An 18,097-nucleotide genomic window follows, 5' to 3' on the forward strand; every position below is an offset into this window, starting at 1 on the left:
GAAAAAATGAAGCTTTCAAAGAAAAGAACACCATACCTACAGTGAAACATGGAGGAGGCTCGGTTATGTTTTGGGGCTGCTTTGCTGTGCCTGGCACAGGGTGCTTTGAATCTGTGCAGGGCACAATGAAATCTCAAGACTATCAAGGCATTCTGGAGCGAAACGTACTGCCCAGTGTCAGAAAGCTCTGTCTCAGTCGCAGGTCATGGGTCCTCCAACAGGATAATGACCTAAAACACACAGCTAAAAGCACCCAAGAATGGATAAGAACAAAACATTGGACTATTCTGAAGTGGCCTTCTATGTGTCCTGATCTGAATCCTATCGAACATCTATGGAAAGAGCTGAAACTTGCAGTCTGGAGAAGGCACCCTTCAAACCTGAGACAGCTGGAGCAGTTTGCTCAGGAAGAGTGGGCCAAACTACCTGTTAACAGGTGCAGAAGTCTCATTGAGAGCTACAGAAAACGTTTGATTGCAGTGATTGCCTCTAAAGGTTGTGCAACAAAATATTAGGTTCGCGGTCCCATCATTTTTGTCCATGCCATTTTCATTTGTTTTATTATTTACAATATTATGTTGAATAAAAAATCAAAAGCAAAGTCTGATTTCTATTAAATATGGAAAAAACAATGGTGGATGCCAATTACTTTTGTCAGTTTCAAGTTATTTCAGAGAAAATTGTGCATTCTTCGTTTTTTGTGGAGGGGTACCAACAAATTTGAGCACGTCTGTACAATCTGTTAACAAGGCCCTTGTCTGAACTGTAGTGTCTATAATTCAAATTCACTTTGCACATATTTCCTGACAATTCTAAACGGGTACAATAGCAGTGTATTTTTATAAGAGGAAGTACCCTGGTTTTAGCCAGGGGACTATTAAAGTGTTGTAATGGGAGATGTAATTGTTTTCACCTTCAGTTCACAGGGTTCATCTTGGTGCGTTGCAAACTTCCAGCTGTATCCTACATTAATTCTTACTTAGTTGTTTCCTTCAGAGATTTAAATGTCTTTGGTTTTTGCAACTGTATTCATTTTAAAATACATCACTGTTACTGTACATATAATAGAATCTGATTTGTTTTCATTCCCTTTTAGTTTATTGTGCAATAGCGGGATGGGCCGCATAGAAATAGTGGATATCTGTGGAGCCTTGATGTATTTTTTGAACATTTAATTTTTGAGTAGCTACTGGGAAACAAAAAATGATTTGATGATAACATGTGTATATTGTGGGGTTTTGTTCCAGGACAAATTTTGTGTTTTTCAATTTTCAATTGACCACTAGACTATTAAACAACTGAATGAGTTTAAAAGCATCTGTTATTTGAAATCTGTACCTGCTGTTTCCCAGAAGACCCTGAAAAACGATCTATAGACTCACAATGTGAAAAGGAACAAAGCGTCAAACAGACAAGCAAGACTGAGAATGATGTTAAGAACTCTAATAACCTTGAACCAGAAATCATTCCACCTCAAAGAGACAATAAACTGTTAGATAGAATCGTTATCTAATTATTGGTACAGTATTTGCTCAAGTATAAGTCGAGAAATTTAAACCCAAAACACAATCCTGAAGTTGGAGGGGTTGACTAATACACGAGCAAACATATGAACCGATCTATAATTTGTAGTAAAAGCCTATATTTACTGATTGCGATGACCAGTGGCAGCATGAACACTATGGAGGGACAATTACAGCCAGACCACACCACCTCCACATTCCATTGAAATACATACTTCTGTGCAGGCTAGGAAGGAAGTGGGGGTGGGGCTTGTATACTAAAATAATACTATTATAGGCTATCCAAAAAAATAAAACAAAAAACATGTACTGTATTGTAATACGCGTCAAAATGACACGTCTGGCGGTTCTAGGTAGAAGTGCTTATAAAATGGTTATTTTTGCAAATCTGCCACAAACGCCGCCAGGAAAATACATATATTTAGGGGAAAAGAAATTATACCCAAATCTCGCCCTCACAATGGGGGGGCCACTTTTACACGAGGTCGACTTTTACTCGAGCAAATACAGAAAGTGAAAACAATGCGGTCCATTCTGAATGTAGCCAGGCTATCTGTCTACACTGACACAGTAAGGCAGCATAGCAGGTGTGGTAGGCACATACTTACTCTAGATCACTAGAGCAATATGAACAATTAGGGACCATTAATAGCAATTAAGACCCATTAACAGCCAGGTTAGTGACTACACGTCACTATAAATAAAATACATGTAGCGGTTCTAGCTCAAACTGCACTAAAGAACAAATAGTTTATTTTGTTATTATTGAGCATTTAAGGCTTTGCTTGATTTTTAACTGCTTACCAGGCCTAAGTTTTACATGGCAGTGGGGAATAATATTTAAATACAGAAATGATATTTAATTTTCAAACGATAAATACAGTATTTAGAAATTATTTAACTTCACACCAGTACCCATAGCCCAACACAAAATTATAGTTTCATTGAAGTTCAGGAAAGGGTAAACTTAAATTTCATCATATCGTTGTGAGACATAAATATTGATAATGTTTTTATGAATGTGTATATACTGTATTATATACAGTATATACAGTGCCTTGCGAAAGTATTCGGCCCCCTTGAACTTTGCGACCTTTTGCCACATTTCAGGCTTCAAACATAAAGATATGAAACTGTAATTTTTTGTGAAGAATCAACAACAAGTGGGACACAATCATTAAGTGGAACGAAATTTATTGGATATTTCAAACTTTTTTAACAAATAAAAAACTGAAAAATTGGGCGTACAAAATTATTCAGCCCCCTTAAGTTAATACTTTGTAGCGCCACCTTTTGCTGCGATTACAGCTGTAAGTCGCTTGGGGTATGTCTCTATCAGTTTTGCACATCGAGAGACTGAAATTTTTGCCCATTCCTCCTTGCAAAACAGCTCGAGCTCAGTGAGGTTGGATGGAGAGCATTTGTGAACAGCAGTTTTCAGTTCTTTCCACAGATTCTCGATTGGATTCAGGTCTGGACTTTGACTTGGCCATTCTAACACCTGGATATGTTTATTTGTGAACCATTCCATTGTAGATTTTGCTTTATGTTTTGGATCATTGTCTTGTTGGAAGACAAATCTCCGTCCCAGTCTCAGGTCTTTTGCAGACTCCATCAGGTTTTCTTCCAGAATGGTCCTGTATTTGGCTCCATCCATCTTCCCATCAATTTTAACCATCTTCCCTGTCCCTGCTGAAGAAAAGCAGACCCAAACCATGATGCTGCCACCACCAATCTTTTTGTATCCAAATCCGGCTTTAAACTTCTCCACAACAGTATCTCGGACCTGCCTGGTGTGTTCCTTGTTCTTCATGATGCTCTCTGCGCTTTAAACGGACCTCTGAGACTATCACAGTGCAGGTGCATTTATACGGAGACTTGATTACACACAGGTGGATTCTATTTATCATCATTAGTCATTTAGGTCAACATTGGATCATTCAGAGATCCTCACTGAACTTCTGGAGAGAGTTTGCTGCACTGAAAGTAAAGGGGCTGAATAATTTTGCACGTCCAATTTTTCAGTTTTTTATTTGTTAAAAAAGTTTGAAATATCCAATAAATTTCGTTCCACTTCATGATTGTGTCCCACTTGTTGTTGATTCTTCACAAAAAATTACAGTTTCATATCTTTATGTTTGAAGCCTGAAATGTGGCAAAAGGTCGCAAAGTTCAAGGGGGCCGAATACTTTCGCAAGGCACTGTACACATACCAAATGTTGTAAGAATTGTATTATTCATGTACAAAGAGCCTCTGAAGTTGTGAGAATGAATATTCTAGAAGCAATACATATCTTTTAAATTGTAAATTGAACTGTGTCTTGCAAAGTGTAGTATCCTAAATCATCACTAGAAGCCTGGCTTTACCTCCGCTACGCTCCCCTGCCTCCAGAGCCCGCTCCTTCTCCACCCTTGCTCCGCAGTGGTGGAATGACCTTCCTACAGATGTCAGGACTGCCCAGTCCCTGACCACATTCTAGCACCTCCTTAAGACTCACCTCTTCAAACAGCACCTGTAGAACTCCTCTGTTGTATCCTGGGACACTATCACCCTTCATTTAAATGTGCTTTATTTTGCTCTTATCTGCCCCCTATTTTACTGCATTTAATCCTGTACTTCAGAATACTGTAATCTGCCAAGTGTTTAACCTGTAGTATTTTGTACTTAGTCATATCCTGATGTAACTATCACTATTTAATCATATCCTGATGTAACTATCACTATTATCTGCTGTATTATTGAATTGTGGTTTGTCACACTTGAACAAAAATTATTGTATTTCTTGCTCTTATTGTATTACTTGTATTGTAACACTTGAAATGTATTTGCTTGCGATTGTAAGTCGCCCTGGATAAGGGCGTCTGCTAAGAAATAAATAATAATAATAATAATAATAATAATAATTAATAGCAATGCCAACATAATGCATTTAGAACAAACATTGCACTTGTTCATTACAATCTCCCCGGGTCCATGCAGAACAATGCAGTCAATCAAACTAGAACAGCTAGGGGCAAGACAGGCGGTTAGTTGAGGAATACAGTAAAATCAGCCAGAGGGACTGCTGCAACAGTTTTGTGTCTTTAATTTGAGTGCACTGGTCACAACAGGGTTAATTTCTCATAATACAATACATAATACCAAGGTTTAATATAAAAGACGGGATTTTCATTCACAATCTGCATCTTGTGTTGAATGTGCATTATTTAGTTAGTGTGGATATTTGAGAGACCATTCTACATGTTGAAATCGTATGCCATAGTGACCTATTTTTACCTGCAATACATTGTGTATATCCATGTGTATGATTCTATTAAAGTGATAAGACATCAGAAATAAAGAGGTAGCACTGCATGATTAAGAACGTTCTTTGAAGTCGCTTATTTCAAGCGCATAACGTAAAAGTTGTATACATTTCTTCCTTGTTTTAGATTTGTTTAGACCATAATTGATTTTGCTGAACAATGAGCTATTAAGAATGGAAGTGAACTGGGAGGGGTGTTATACATCATTTCATTTCAGTAGAGAAGGCATAACAAGTCAGCCAGTAGAGGATGGCCCCCCTACACGTTGCCACTGATGATAGGCAATAGCAAGGGCAGTGGAGAGTGCGAAGCAGAAGGGTAACATGAGAAGGGCAATATAGAAATCACATTTTAGAAGCTAAGAGGGATTTAGTCTTTATTGTTTCTTCATAGATTCCCACTGTCAATACACGACACTGTATTTTGCCCTAGTTGGTCATGGGATCATTTACTTGATATTATCAGAATTGGCGCATGAGAACATACTGTACTTCAAACTGTGTTGTGTACCCATACATTTGTTTACAGTGCAACTAACAAAAAATTCAAAAAGTTAACATTGAATTTAGTGACCAGACACCAATAACGTCAGCTTTGCAGTTTAAAAAGAAATAAATTAGAACACAAGATGACAGGTCCAAGCATGCTAATTATAGGCCTTCATCTACTGCCAAATTGCAGTGATGGGCCTAACAATATAGGGTCTGTAGCCTATATTGTTCGGTTACTTACCGTAACCCTGGTTCCCTGAAAGAGAAGACGACCACCAAAACATAACTTATGAGATATGCCTGCCTACTGAGCTCTCTATATCAGAGCTGACGATAGGCCCCTTCCTGGATGACATCCTCGGTCCCGCCTACTGAAGGGTTAAAACCGTCATTCCACGGAAGCCATTTTTCTTTTTGCATCGAACCCGTGAGGTGATCGATGTAACCTCGAGGTTGGTGGTCGTCTTCTCTTTCAGGGAACCAGGGTTACGGAAAGTAACCTAATGTTCCCTTTCAATTCGAAGACGATCACCAAAACATTACTTATGGGAAAGTATACCAGAGCCTTTGCTAGGGAGAAGGAACGGCGGCATACGAGGTACGCATCAGAACCGCCTAACCCAAGGTTAACAGTGTGAGCGTGCAATCTCAAGGACCCTCGTGCCTAATGAAGGCAAGGAAGGATCTATCACGTTAATGCGATAGAACCTGGAGAACGTATGCGGCGTAGCCCAGCTAGCCGCATTACATATATCAGACATTGAGGCCCCTCTGAAGAGGGCCCAAGACGTAGCCAACCCTCTAGTGGAATGTGCGGCTACCCTGTCAGGAAGAAGCTATCTTGTTTGTTCAGTGGAATCCACCCTAGTGTTCTGCAACTTACCCACAAACATGTCTGATAGCCCTAGGGCTGACCAGCGGTACAATTCAGAGACCAGATCCATAGCTGGAACCTGCCCAGTTCCAGGTGCCAGAGAGTGCCTCTCGTCTGACTGAGGAGATCCAGGTGAAGCCAGATCTCCCAGGGTTGGACTTGTAAAAGCTGGCACAGGGTCGAGAACCAGATTCTCCTGGGCCAGCAGAAAGGTCGGGAGCAACGGTATTGGCGGGAACGCATATAGGAGCGCTCTGGGCCACTCGTGGACTAGGGTTTTGATGCCGAGTGGACTGCCTAAGCGGTGGAGAGAATATCACAGGGGGCATTGAGTCGTCTCCGCTGAGGTGAAGAGATCGACCTGCACCTTCCCGAATGCGCTACACCACCTGAGGGTGGAGCCGCCACTCTGACGGATGCGCACCCACCCTCGAGAGGAGGTCCGCTGCCCAATTCACCACTTCAGGAATATGTGTCGCCCGTAGGGACAGCAGGTTCCTTTGAGCCCATGTCAAAATCCAGAAGGCAATGCGATGCAACCCTGGGGACCGTAGGCCACCCTGGTGGTTGACATATGCCGCCACTGCTCTGCCGGTGGGGGGCAATGCCCAAAGACCCTGTGCGCCCGAACCCACAATGCAGGGTTACGGAGACACACCTGAGAAGGGCATATGCAGCAGAGGCACAGGTAACCCGCGTGGCAAACACAGCGGGTATACTGAGTTCATAAAAATAGGTGCTACACACCCATTTACTGCAGTTAAAATCTCTTTCAAACTACTTTTAGATTGAATTTTAGTTAATTTGGAGAAAAAAATGTGGATTGAAAAAGAATACATTTCTTCCTATAATAACCCAAATTCTTAAAAAGCAGACACTTCCTTTTTTTCCCTCCATGGTCACCAACAATTGACTTCCTCTCATTTTTTGCAGTCATTAAAAAAAGAAGAAAAAAAGAAAACATTATTAGTCAGTATTTTAATGTATCTAAGCTGTCATTAGTAACAGTGCTCAAAGAAAACTAGTGAAACATAAAAAAAATGCTGCTGCTAGGATAACGTAGACAATATACGGTTTATTGGTGTTAATTAATGTATCGCTCTGAGCAAAAATGCATATGAATTACAAGTGGACTATAGCTGTCTGGTTTGTATTATAATAGAGCAGATGTTACAGTATTCTGAGAATGGAACCTTTTTATATAAAGATGAGAAAGTTTGGCTCAGTTTTCACACTCCATTGTCTCTTGGAAAAACTTAATTAATGAGGAAACAATAGGTGGTAAATAGCATTCACATTCTATATAAAATGCGCACATCATGTTTTGAACTAAATAAACAGTAATTACATGGTTTCAATGCATTTTGATTGTGCGTTATTTAGCTAGTGTGTACAGGGAAATAGCATCATATGAGGTGATTAAATTTAATACTAAACATCTGTATGCCACACTGCATTGTCTGGTCCGAATAAATAATTTGCACATCCAAGTACCAAACTTAGTCATTATTCATGAACCATTTTACGCATGGCACAGCAATATTAAAATGAGAAACTTGTTTCTATTCATTAAAGATTTAGGTATACAGTACACATCTTTTAGTTTCAACAATTCTCCCTGAGAAATCATTTCCATGTCACTTTGTACGTCCTGTTTTTGATACTCAGACAGGAATTAATCCACAGCTGCACAGCTAATAGATTTTTCTTTCTTAATGTTTAAAAAAAGTTTTAAGTGCAAAACAAATGTATTCCAACTTCCATAGATTTTTACATAAAAAAATAAAAATCTGATTCACCTAACCAGTAACCACACTAATAGATTTTATAATAATAATTACATGCATCAAATGCAAAGCCCAATACATTTCTCTTTAATATTCATTGGAACTAGGTAACATACATATTTATTAAAAGAACATTATTGACAGCTGAAGTCCTAAAATTATTCACCTGTTTCAACATCATATAGGGACTTTCCCCATAAATATTAAAATTTCCTTTCTTATTTGAATGACTTGTTTTTGTGCTATTCCAAGTGATTCACTCATTTCACCTACTGAGAAACACAGCATGGACAAGGTGCATAAAACATTGCTTCATTATCTTATATTTATTCAGTTTTATTTTAAATACAAAAAGACTTCTCCTGCATGTTAACAAAAGTTGACCCAAAGAAATGTCACCTCTGTAGAAAATGTCCCCTTTTCAGTTATGGTTATAAAACACTTTATAATTATGACATTCTGAAGTAGCTGCAGTCGGTTTATGGTGCGTGCCGGGAGGGAAGGCAGCAGCAGACAGTTTCCGAGGTTTAGGGCAGCTATATTTAGATGATATATATATATATATATATATATATATATATATATATATATATATATATATATATATATAGATCCTCGAGACAAAATATATTATTACAGAAGTGATAAATGCACGAGAGACCCGCCACAATACTGATTGTGTGACATTTCAGAAACATTGTGATATACAGGGTGATTAGAAATTAAGTTTATGACATCAATGCACCATATCATTGATGTGGTAAACATACTTTCTAATTACCTTGTACTTTACTATGTATTGATTACATGCAGGCAGATTAACTGACACATGTATTGTTATTAGATTGTATATGAAAAAAGCAATACAATATTAATTATAAAAATAAAAAATGAAGGTTCATTGCAGTCTGGTTAACGGAAAACAGGAGTCTTAGCAAAATACACCTACGCTATTTTCTTTTATTCAATAATATGCACTGGTTATAACTGATATGTGTGTTGGAATGCACTAGCATACTTGAATCTTAATCATTCTAGTGAGAGCAGTGCAGGATTTTAAAGTTAATTCTTGGGAAAATGCGGATACAACAAAACTAATTCAGCAATTGGTATCCCCAGCATGCTGCTTGATGAACACTGCATACAACATTTGTGGGCTATTTGCTATTCCTTTGTTTGAATTTTTCATCTAACTGTCTGTAACATCCTTCCAAGTGCTTGAGAAGAACAAGCTTGCAGGTCATAAGATTTATCTGTGTGGTTTATAAACAGCATGCTGCTGAAGTAAACTGATTAAGAGAGGGTAATGGTGTATTCATTTATCTGAATTGAGATAGTGCTCTTTAAATGCTTGTAAATACGTTATTATGTACTCTATACTAAGTTGGAACATTATTAAAAAGAATTACTTTCTAGCTGAACAGTGCTGCTTTTTAACTAATTTTATCCATGATCAGTCATAACTGGTTTTATCCAACAGTTGGGAAATCTAGCATCAAATAACTTCATATTCAATGGCGCTACATGAAAAGAAATATATATACAGTAATCCGTCGCGTATCCGCCCGTCCCATACGGCTACTTTTGTCACAAGCATTAATACCCTGTATCTTTCTAAACAAGAGATTTAGGGGAGCTCCCTAATAAAAAATGAATCTCTAAACAATAGTTGTGTGAATATAGTAATTGTTACAGCTGTGTATAATGGTATTTAAAACTGGATTAATTAATCCGTGGTTAAAGAAATGAGTTTATAACCAGGAGGTCCCCGGTTCAAATCCCACCTCAGCCACTGACTCATTGTGTGACCCTGAGCAAGTCACTTAACCTCCTTGTGCTCCGTCTTTCGGGTGAGACGTAGTTGTAAGTGACTCTGCAGCTGATGCATAGTTCACACACCCTAGTCTCTGTAAGTCGCCTTGGATAAAGGCGTCTGCTAAATAAACAAATAATAATAATAATAATAATCCGACTTTTTACATATCCGCCCTTACTCTGATCCCACCGCATTTAGATATGCGACTATATATATATATATATATATATATATATATATATATATATATATATATATATATATATATATATATGATGGATGTAGTGTAACACAATAGTTTGCAGAAAGTTAGTATATTTTCTAACTAACAATATATTACAAGTGAAGGAGAAACGGATGTAGAACATGCAAGAGGACAAGCAACTTTAGTCTAACATGTCTAGAAAAAAAAAAATTCTATTGGGACCAGAAACTATAAAGAAATCTGAATGTTTCTGACAGCATTAAGTGAAGCATGTGCAGTCCCTGCTGAGGTTGTCCTTTCCTTATGACACATTATTCAGTGTATAGTGAAGCTTTCTGCCCAGTACTCCTGGAGAACAGGTATAGGATCAATCATCAAGGAGGAAGACACCATGAAATGATTGGAATATTTGAAGAAAAAAACAACAATAATGACAGAGTATAGGTGGTCTTAAGTTGTTTATTATTACTTTTAGAATTGTAATGTCAGAAAAATATATATATAGGGCAGCAGTGTGGAGTAGTGGTTAGGGTTCTGGACTCTTGACCGGAAGGTTGTGGGTTCAATCCCCAGTGGGGGACACTGCTGTTGTACCCTTGAGCAAGGTACTTTACCTAGATTGCTCCAGTAAAAACCCAACTGTATAAATGGGTAATTGTATGTAAAATAATGTGATATCTGTATAATGTGAAATAATGTATAATGTGATATCTTGTAACAATTGTAAGTCGCCCTGGATAAGGGCGTCTGCTAAGAAATACATAATAATAATAATAATATATCGAATGGGTTAAATAATTAGATTCTCTGAAATGCAGTGAAGATTGCATTGGCAACATTAGTGTTATTCTTGCTCTAAAATAACTATGGAAGATGTCAGTCTCATGTGCTGCCATTCCTTTTTAGTATGTAAAATTCATCAAAAAATAAATGAAATAGACTGGTCTGGTCTGCAGAAGCCCATGAGGCATTCCTGTCAGTGAGAGTGCTGTATCTTTCAAATGTCACATTATTGATTACTGGAAGACAGATCCTATTAAACACTTACTACATGAAACTAATCACAGGAGATTAGGCAACATGAGGCCTAGATTTGAAGATGTGTTAATGTAAGTTTCTAAATGACTAAAACCTATATTCCAGGGAAGAAGAAACAGGCACACCTATGAGTCAACATGTTTCAATTTAAATTAATTTAACGTATTCCCAAAGAAGAAAAAAAAAATTAAACCGCAAAAATTAGGTTAAACTGAAAAATACTGATACCCATAAATGTAAACTAATCAGGAATAGCAATAAACACTCTTTTGACTCAGTACACACCCTACAGATTCCACCCTCTTAATTGACAATGCAATGGCTCTGACTCAATAGGAACAATGGGTCAGCATCTGTGGGACTAAGGGATGCAACCTACCACTGCAGAGAAGAATTATAAAGTAATTTGTCTGAAGATTCAGGATAGTTTATCTGTTATACCGACAGACTGAAACAAATATGTTATACTGTAACCACAATGATTTCTGGCACTGCTACTCTACACATTCGAATCAACAGGACAGCCTGTACAATAAAGAATTATGTCTGTGTGTTGGTCCAGCATCAGTTTGGAAAGTTAGAAGGTTTATTATTACGACTGGGAACATTCAAGCCTCAGAACATAAATCTCCACAATGGATCAGCTGGGCATTGTGGGGTGCAAAAGCGGATCAAGAAAGAACTACACCCCTCTGCAGTCATTTTTAGATATTCACATTCAACGGGAGGTACTTTCTGTTCACACATAGAACATTTGTGAACCTTCATACCCTGTATTCATTGTTTTCACACATGCTTTGTTCCATTATTTAGCTCATTTGACTGAAGACACGTCAAGTTGAACAGTTTGTTTTGCATTTAGATTTTATTTTATTTATTTTTTTTAACTTTTTCTTAATATGCTGTGATAATTAGACTAGGTTTATAGGCAGTGTGCCCACTGTTTTACTGTCACTTTGACACTGTGCTTAATGCCAAATCATTTCCCTCACTTTAAATGCCAGAGTATCAACAGCTGTGACACTTGTAGTTAAGAGACCTCTGAGCCACGAGACTCAAAGCCTGTGTGCCTTGCAGGCATCAAGAATGTCTCCAAGGTGACATCTACCCTCGCTGAGAAAAGATATTTGCAAATCTCAAGTATTAAATGACATTAAATCTCTTATTAAGAATCTAAACATGATTTATGAAACTGCGTTATTATTGGGGAACTTGTTTAAGCATTTCAAACTCAGTAAATAATTATTGTGCATTTAACACAGCAGTCTTTCAGCTCGACTTCAGGTTGAATTATTGGCATGATTTAAACAAAGCTATGTAATATCAGTTCATCTGCTGCTATATGTTGCTGTCCCCTTGGCTGCTTATTAATAATGTAAGTATCCTAGGTGAAGTGTGTTGCAATGCTCTCCCAAAGGCTGTACTCACTAGGAAATGCCAATGATGTATAGATAATGTTGTAACACATTTCTGATACACAAAACTGCTGGTAAGATCCTGCGAATAAACCTCTGGAACACAAAAGCCTTAAGAAAAGCTTATTAAATCAAAACACCTGTGCTAAAAAAAGATGCCAATGTATACATTGGCTTAGTGGAAAGGCTGACTTTGCCTATAAACTGAGACAGTACGATTACAAAAGATTCTGCGATTGAGATTCAAAGGTTGGCTAAAAAAAGGTTTAGAAAGTAGGAACAAAAGAAAAAATTTGGGTGTAAAAGTGACGGCTGAGCAGTGGGGGATTGGAAGAAAACACAGATTTCACTTCTAAAACAAATTTAAGATTACTTAACCCCCTAGAATAAATGTCTGAGCTTTTTTATTTCTGATTTGGTAATGTCATTGGGGTGCTTTTTTATTTCTGATTTGGTAATGTCATTGGGGTGCTTTTTTATTTCTGATTTGGTAATGTCATTGGGGTGCTTTTTTATTTCTGATTTGGTAATGTCATTGGGGTGCTTTTTTATTTCTGATTTGGTAATGTCATTGGGGTGCTTTTTTATTTCTGATTTGGTAATGTCATTGGGGTGCTTTTTTATTTCTGATTTGGTAATGTCATTGGGGTGCTTTTTTATTTCTGATTTGGTAATGTCATTGGGTGTTTTTCTTTTATTTCTGATTAAATTATGGGGTTAGTTTGAGGTAAAGACCTTTGAGAATTTGGCCTTCAGTCCATTTTGGCTCTTCAATATACCTCGGCTTGACTAAAACCATACAAATAGATAACCAGAACATAAAAGTTCTTAAGACTCCCTCTTTATCACCATTTGAAATACAACTTTTTAAGTGAAGAGGTACTGCTAACAATAATGACACATAACATACAGTACTTGCATAACAGTAAAAGCTCACTCACAAAATTAATCAGCCACTACAGTATTTGCAAAACGGCAATAAACCTTCAGTCATAAGATTTAACAGTACGTAAGTAAGTAATACTTGCATCACGACCCACAGTCTTCTTTCCCATTGCTAACCATAGCAACAAAATCTGCTCACGCCCAGATAAATAATAGGAGAGTAGTCTGAGCCTGCAGGATTAATAATAGGAGAGTGGTCTGAGATTGCAGGATTAATAATAGGAGAGTGGTCTGAGATTGCAGGATTAATAATAGGAGAGTGGTCTGAGATGGCAGGATTAATAATAGGAGAGTGGTCTGAGATTGCAGGATTTACAGGGTAGCAGGATTAATAATAGGAGAGGGGTCTGAGATTGCAGGATTACTGGGTAGCAGGATTAATAATAGGATAGTGGTCTGAGATTGCAGTATTAATAATAGGATAGTGGTCTGAGATTGCAGGATTAATAATAGGAGAGTGGTCTGAGATTGCAGGATTAATAATAGGATAGTGGTCTGAGATTGCAGGATTTACAGGGTAGCAGGATTAATAATAGGAGAGTGGTCTGAGATTGCAGGATTTACAGGGTAGCAGGATTAATAATAGGAGAGTGGTCTGCGATTGCAGGATTACAGGGTAGCAGGATTAATAATAGGAGAGTGGTCTGAGATTGCAGGATTTACAGGGTAGCAGGATTAATAATAGGAGAGTGGTCTGCGATTGCAGGATTACAGGGTAGCAGGATTAATAATAGGAGAGTGGTCTGAGATTGCAGGATTTACAGGGTAGCAGGATTAATAATAGGAGAGTGGTCTGAGCCTGCAGGATTAATAATAGGAGAGTGGTCTGAGATTGCAGGATTAATAATAGGAGAGTGGTCTGAGATTGCAGGATTACTGGGTAGCAGGATTAATAATAGGAGAGTGGTCTGAGATTGCAGGATTAATAATAGGAGAGTGGTCTGAGATTGCAGGATTTACAGGGTAGCAGGATTAATAATAGGAGAGTGGTCTGAGATTGCAGGATTACAGGGTAGCAGTTCTAAATTTTGGATGTCAAGACCATGGGTAATAACTAGATCAAGTGTGTGCTGTGAGTGGAACCAGATACATGCTGAGTAAAGCCCACAGACAGCCATAATTATAAAATGGCAGGACCAGGTGCTGCACTATGATTGGTCAATCGTGTGTTAAAACCCTTGAATATTTTTCAACACATCGCAATAGATCATAAAGAAACCCGCCATCACTTAATAATGTAAGTCACCCTTGCTGCTGCTCTTGTTCAAAACTCCCACAATTAATCTGACTCGTGTACCAGTATGGAGTGTACCCCGGTAATACTATAAGAATTCATATAGAAAAAAAAGTGTACCCTCCACCTTACTTAAATAATGATAAACATGGGCTGAAACAACTTGATTGCTTTATTATATTCACACACAACTTTAAAATGAAATGATGCATCAAAAAATCGATTTGAATCCAATATCACACCTTAAGAAGCAATAGCCAAGGTTTTTTATTTTCATTTGAAAAACTTTTTTCTTGTACCATATAGTTTTTCTGCAGTTTAAGTTTCTCAGACAGTATTTTTCTTTGAATCGAGTGGAGGCCATTTATCCTGCCACGACACTGTAGTTTAAAATTTCAGCTGAGGCCCTCATGCACAGGGAGTAAATCAGGTTAAATTAACTTCACCTGAAAATAAAGTGCAAAACTAAGAAATCTGCAGAAAAATGAGAAGGGATTTACAAGAGGGACTTGAAAAACAAGCAATATTCAATAACATTGATATTATATATACTATAGGGTAAAAAATATTTTTACAGCTAACATTTTACAGCTGGCACAGCTAAAGCTTCAAAGTGTAAAAAAAAAAAAGCTGTGGTATCAATAAAAACCTTTAGCTGGCTGAATTGAACCAGTGATTGTAAGATGCAAGCGGTTCTCTGTTTGATAGTCTTTCCAGCTGGGGTACCAATACAAATGTCATACTGCATTATGTGTTTTGGCAATGGCTTCAATAGTTTACCCAAATTCTTGGTTAACAGTGACATGTCTTGCTCTGTTTGATGTCAGTTGTACTCACAATTCTCAACGCTTCACTAGTTAATGATAGACTGGTGTTGGACAAGGCCGCAGAGCCTTAAAATATGTAACAGTTATAATTAAAAAAAAATAAAAACATTATAAAGACTTTTATTAAGAGAAAATTGTACAATTTAGGGACCAGCATATGGTGACGGATTTATCTATTGGTTGTTGTTTGGTTTGTCTTGAGAGGGTTTGTCTCAGGAGTATCAGGGGGTCCTCAATCATGTGAACGTTTAGAGGACAGCCAATCAGAAGGCTAGACTGGCAGCTATGATGGAATGAATAGGGGATTTTAAGCTACTTGCTCTTTAAAATGAAAGACTATCCAATGTCAATCCATTTGGTTTCACATGTTTGTTTATGCAGTGGTATGTTCATCTATGCCTGGAAATTTGATTGAACAATGCCATTGAACAAGAAAACAACATTTGTTGTAATGTGCATGTTTTGTTTGAAGTAAACCCCTGAGGAATGACTGTGTAAAGCCTAAAGGCATCTAAAAACATTTTCCTTTTCTCTTTTAAAGGTGAGTGGTGTTAATAAAGGCATGGGACGAACACGAGAGCAGCGGGTCCTCCTCATGGTGGTTACCATGGTGATCTGCTTCCTGCTGTGCTGGCTGCCCTACGGGATAGTCGCTCTTCTGGCCACATTTGGGAAGCCTGGTCTCATTACACCAGAGGCCAGCATCATCCCATCACTGCTGGCAAAAACCAGCACAGTTGTCAACCCGATCATATACATATTTATGAACAAACAGGTAAGTGTTACATATTAGTCTGTTGTGGTATGAAATAAGCCAAGTAACTGACTCCACTTTTGTTGTTGTGCTACATGAATCAGGTTAGATGACATTTTTATTCTAATTTGCACATCCTTTTGTGAACCAGTAATATTATTATAGCTCTCCCTTTGAAGAAACTTGGAATATGCCTTAGATTTTTATTGCCTTTTTAAATCTTTCTTTTCTCTTCTACCCCCACATCCTATGGTGGTCCTCCCCTTGTGAGCCAATGACTCTTGCCACCCTACCTTGAGCCTCACCTCAGAGGGTACCACCCTGCTAGGCCAAACAATGTTACGTTCTGTTTAATCTACACAGACAATGCTTCTGCCTCATTAATTACTTACTTTGCACTGGCATGTGAGTAGAATGCACACAACTGAAACATTATATTGTTACAACTTCCTGTTCATAGTACAACCAAAAAGTATCATATACGGCAGGGTGTCCATGAGCATGGGGGCACGGGACCGCACTCACCAGCGCTGGACTGGTTCGCACTGGTGGTGGTTGAGACTGTGGTGGAGGTGGGCTCCTCACCTCCTCCTCCTTCACTGTAACTGGCGGCAGCACAACTCTTGTTATGGTGCAGGCCACACCACTTTCTGCAGCTCTAACTCTGACATGGGCAACTCCGGTTCCAGTGTGGGCAACCCCAACTCTTGCCTCCATCACTGGTTGCTGTCTCGGTGCTTGCGGTTTGCTTCTTGCTGCGCCGCAATAGTCTGATTCAATGCTTTTAGCATTTCTTCCATTTTCATTTGAGTTAGGTCAGCGTGGTGAGTTATGGCCAACTCCCCCATGATGAAAGCACAGACAAAAACATGGCCCTCATTCCCCGGAAGCTGGATTGCCGACAGCGGCTGGTTAGGCATGGAGGCAGAGGGTGCTAAGAATCACTGGGTTACGATTTTAAGCTGCCACAGAACACTGACCCTGGCCACGAACAACTGCAGATATCTTTCAGGCTTTAAGAGTTGGAAGGATCAAGTGGGACATCGTAGGACTAAGCAAAACTACTAGAATTCAAGAGTGGACATCTTCTCTTCTACGGAGGCACTACAGATGGACGAACAGGAGGTGTTGGATTCTTTGTCCACAAGAGAATTAAGAATAACGTAGTAGAGGTTGACAGCGCATCAGAGAGGTCCGCAAGACTGATAGTGAAAGTTTCAAGGAAGTATGAACTTCAGGTCATCAAAGCATATTATTATTATTATTATTATTTATTTCTTAGCAGACGCCCTTATCCAGGGCGACTTACAATTGTTACAAGATATCACATTATTTTTTTTTTACATACAATTACCCATTTATACAGTTGGGTTTTTACTGGAGCAATCTAGGTAAAGTACCTTGCTCAAGGGTACAGCAGCAGTGTCCCCTACCAGAGATTGAACCCACGACCCTCCGGTCAAGAGTCCAGAGCCCTAACCACTACTCCACACTGCTGCCCATATGCACCAACAACAAGCTATTCGGATGAAGAAGTCGAAGATTTTTAGATTTAAGTACAAGAACTACACGAAAATGGGAAGAGCCACTTTAAGTTCATCATTGGTGACTTCAACGCCAAAATAGGAGCCCAGCAAGAATATGAGAATTCGGTCTGCAAATATGGACATGATGCCAGGAATGAGAGGGGCGACAGACTAGTCGAATTTGCAGAGAACAAGAACTTACTCATCATGAAAACCTTCTTCCAGAAGAAACCCATCAGGAAATGGACAGGGAGAGGACTCAACAGAGTGAAGAATGAAATTGACTACATACTCACCAACAAGAAGCACATCGTACAAGATGTCTCAGTACTAAACAATTTTAACACAGGAAGTGA

The 18,097-nt window shown here is 38.5% G+C and overlaps 1 protein-coding gene across 1 annotated transcript in view; it reads left to right on the top strand.

Moving 5' to 3' along the window:
- Nucleotides 1–18,097, top strand: part of LOC117416984 (vertebrate ancient opsin-like) — a 41,031-nt gene that overhangs the window by 11,683 nt on the left and 11,251 nt on the right. The window contains exon 3 of the mRNA XM_034028520.3: nucleotides 16,003–16,236. Coding sequence (XP_033884411.3) covers nucleotides 16,003–16,236 — 234 coding nt within the window. The remainder of the gene's footprint in view (nucleotides 1–16,002; nucleotides 16,237–18,097) is intronic.

Source organism: Acipenser ruthenus, chromosome 12, assembly GCF_902713425.1.
Source record: "Acipenser ruthenus chromosome 12, fAciRut3.2 maternal haplotype, whole genome shotgun sequence".
Taxonomy (NCBI): Eukaryota; Metazoa; Chordata; class Actinopteri; order Acipenseriformes; family Acipenseridae; genus Acipenser; species Acipenser ruthenus.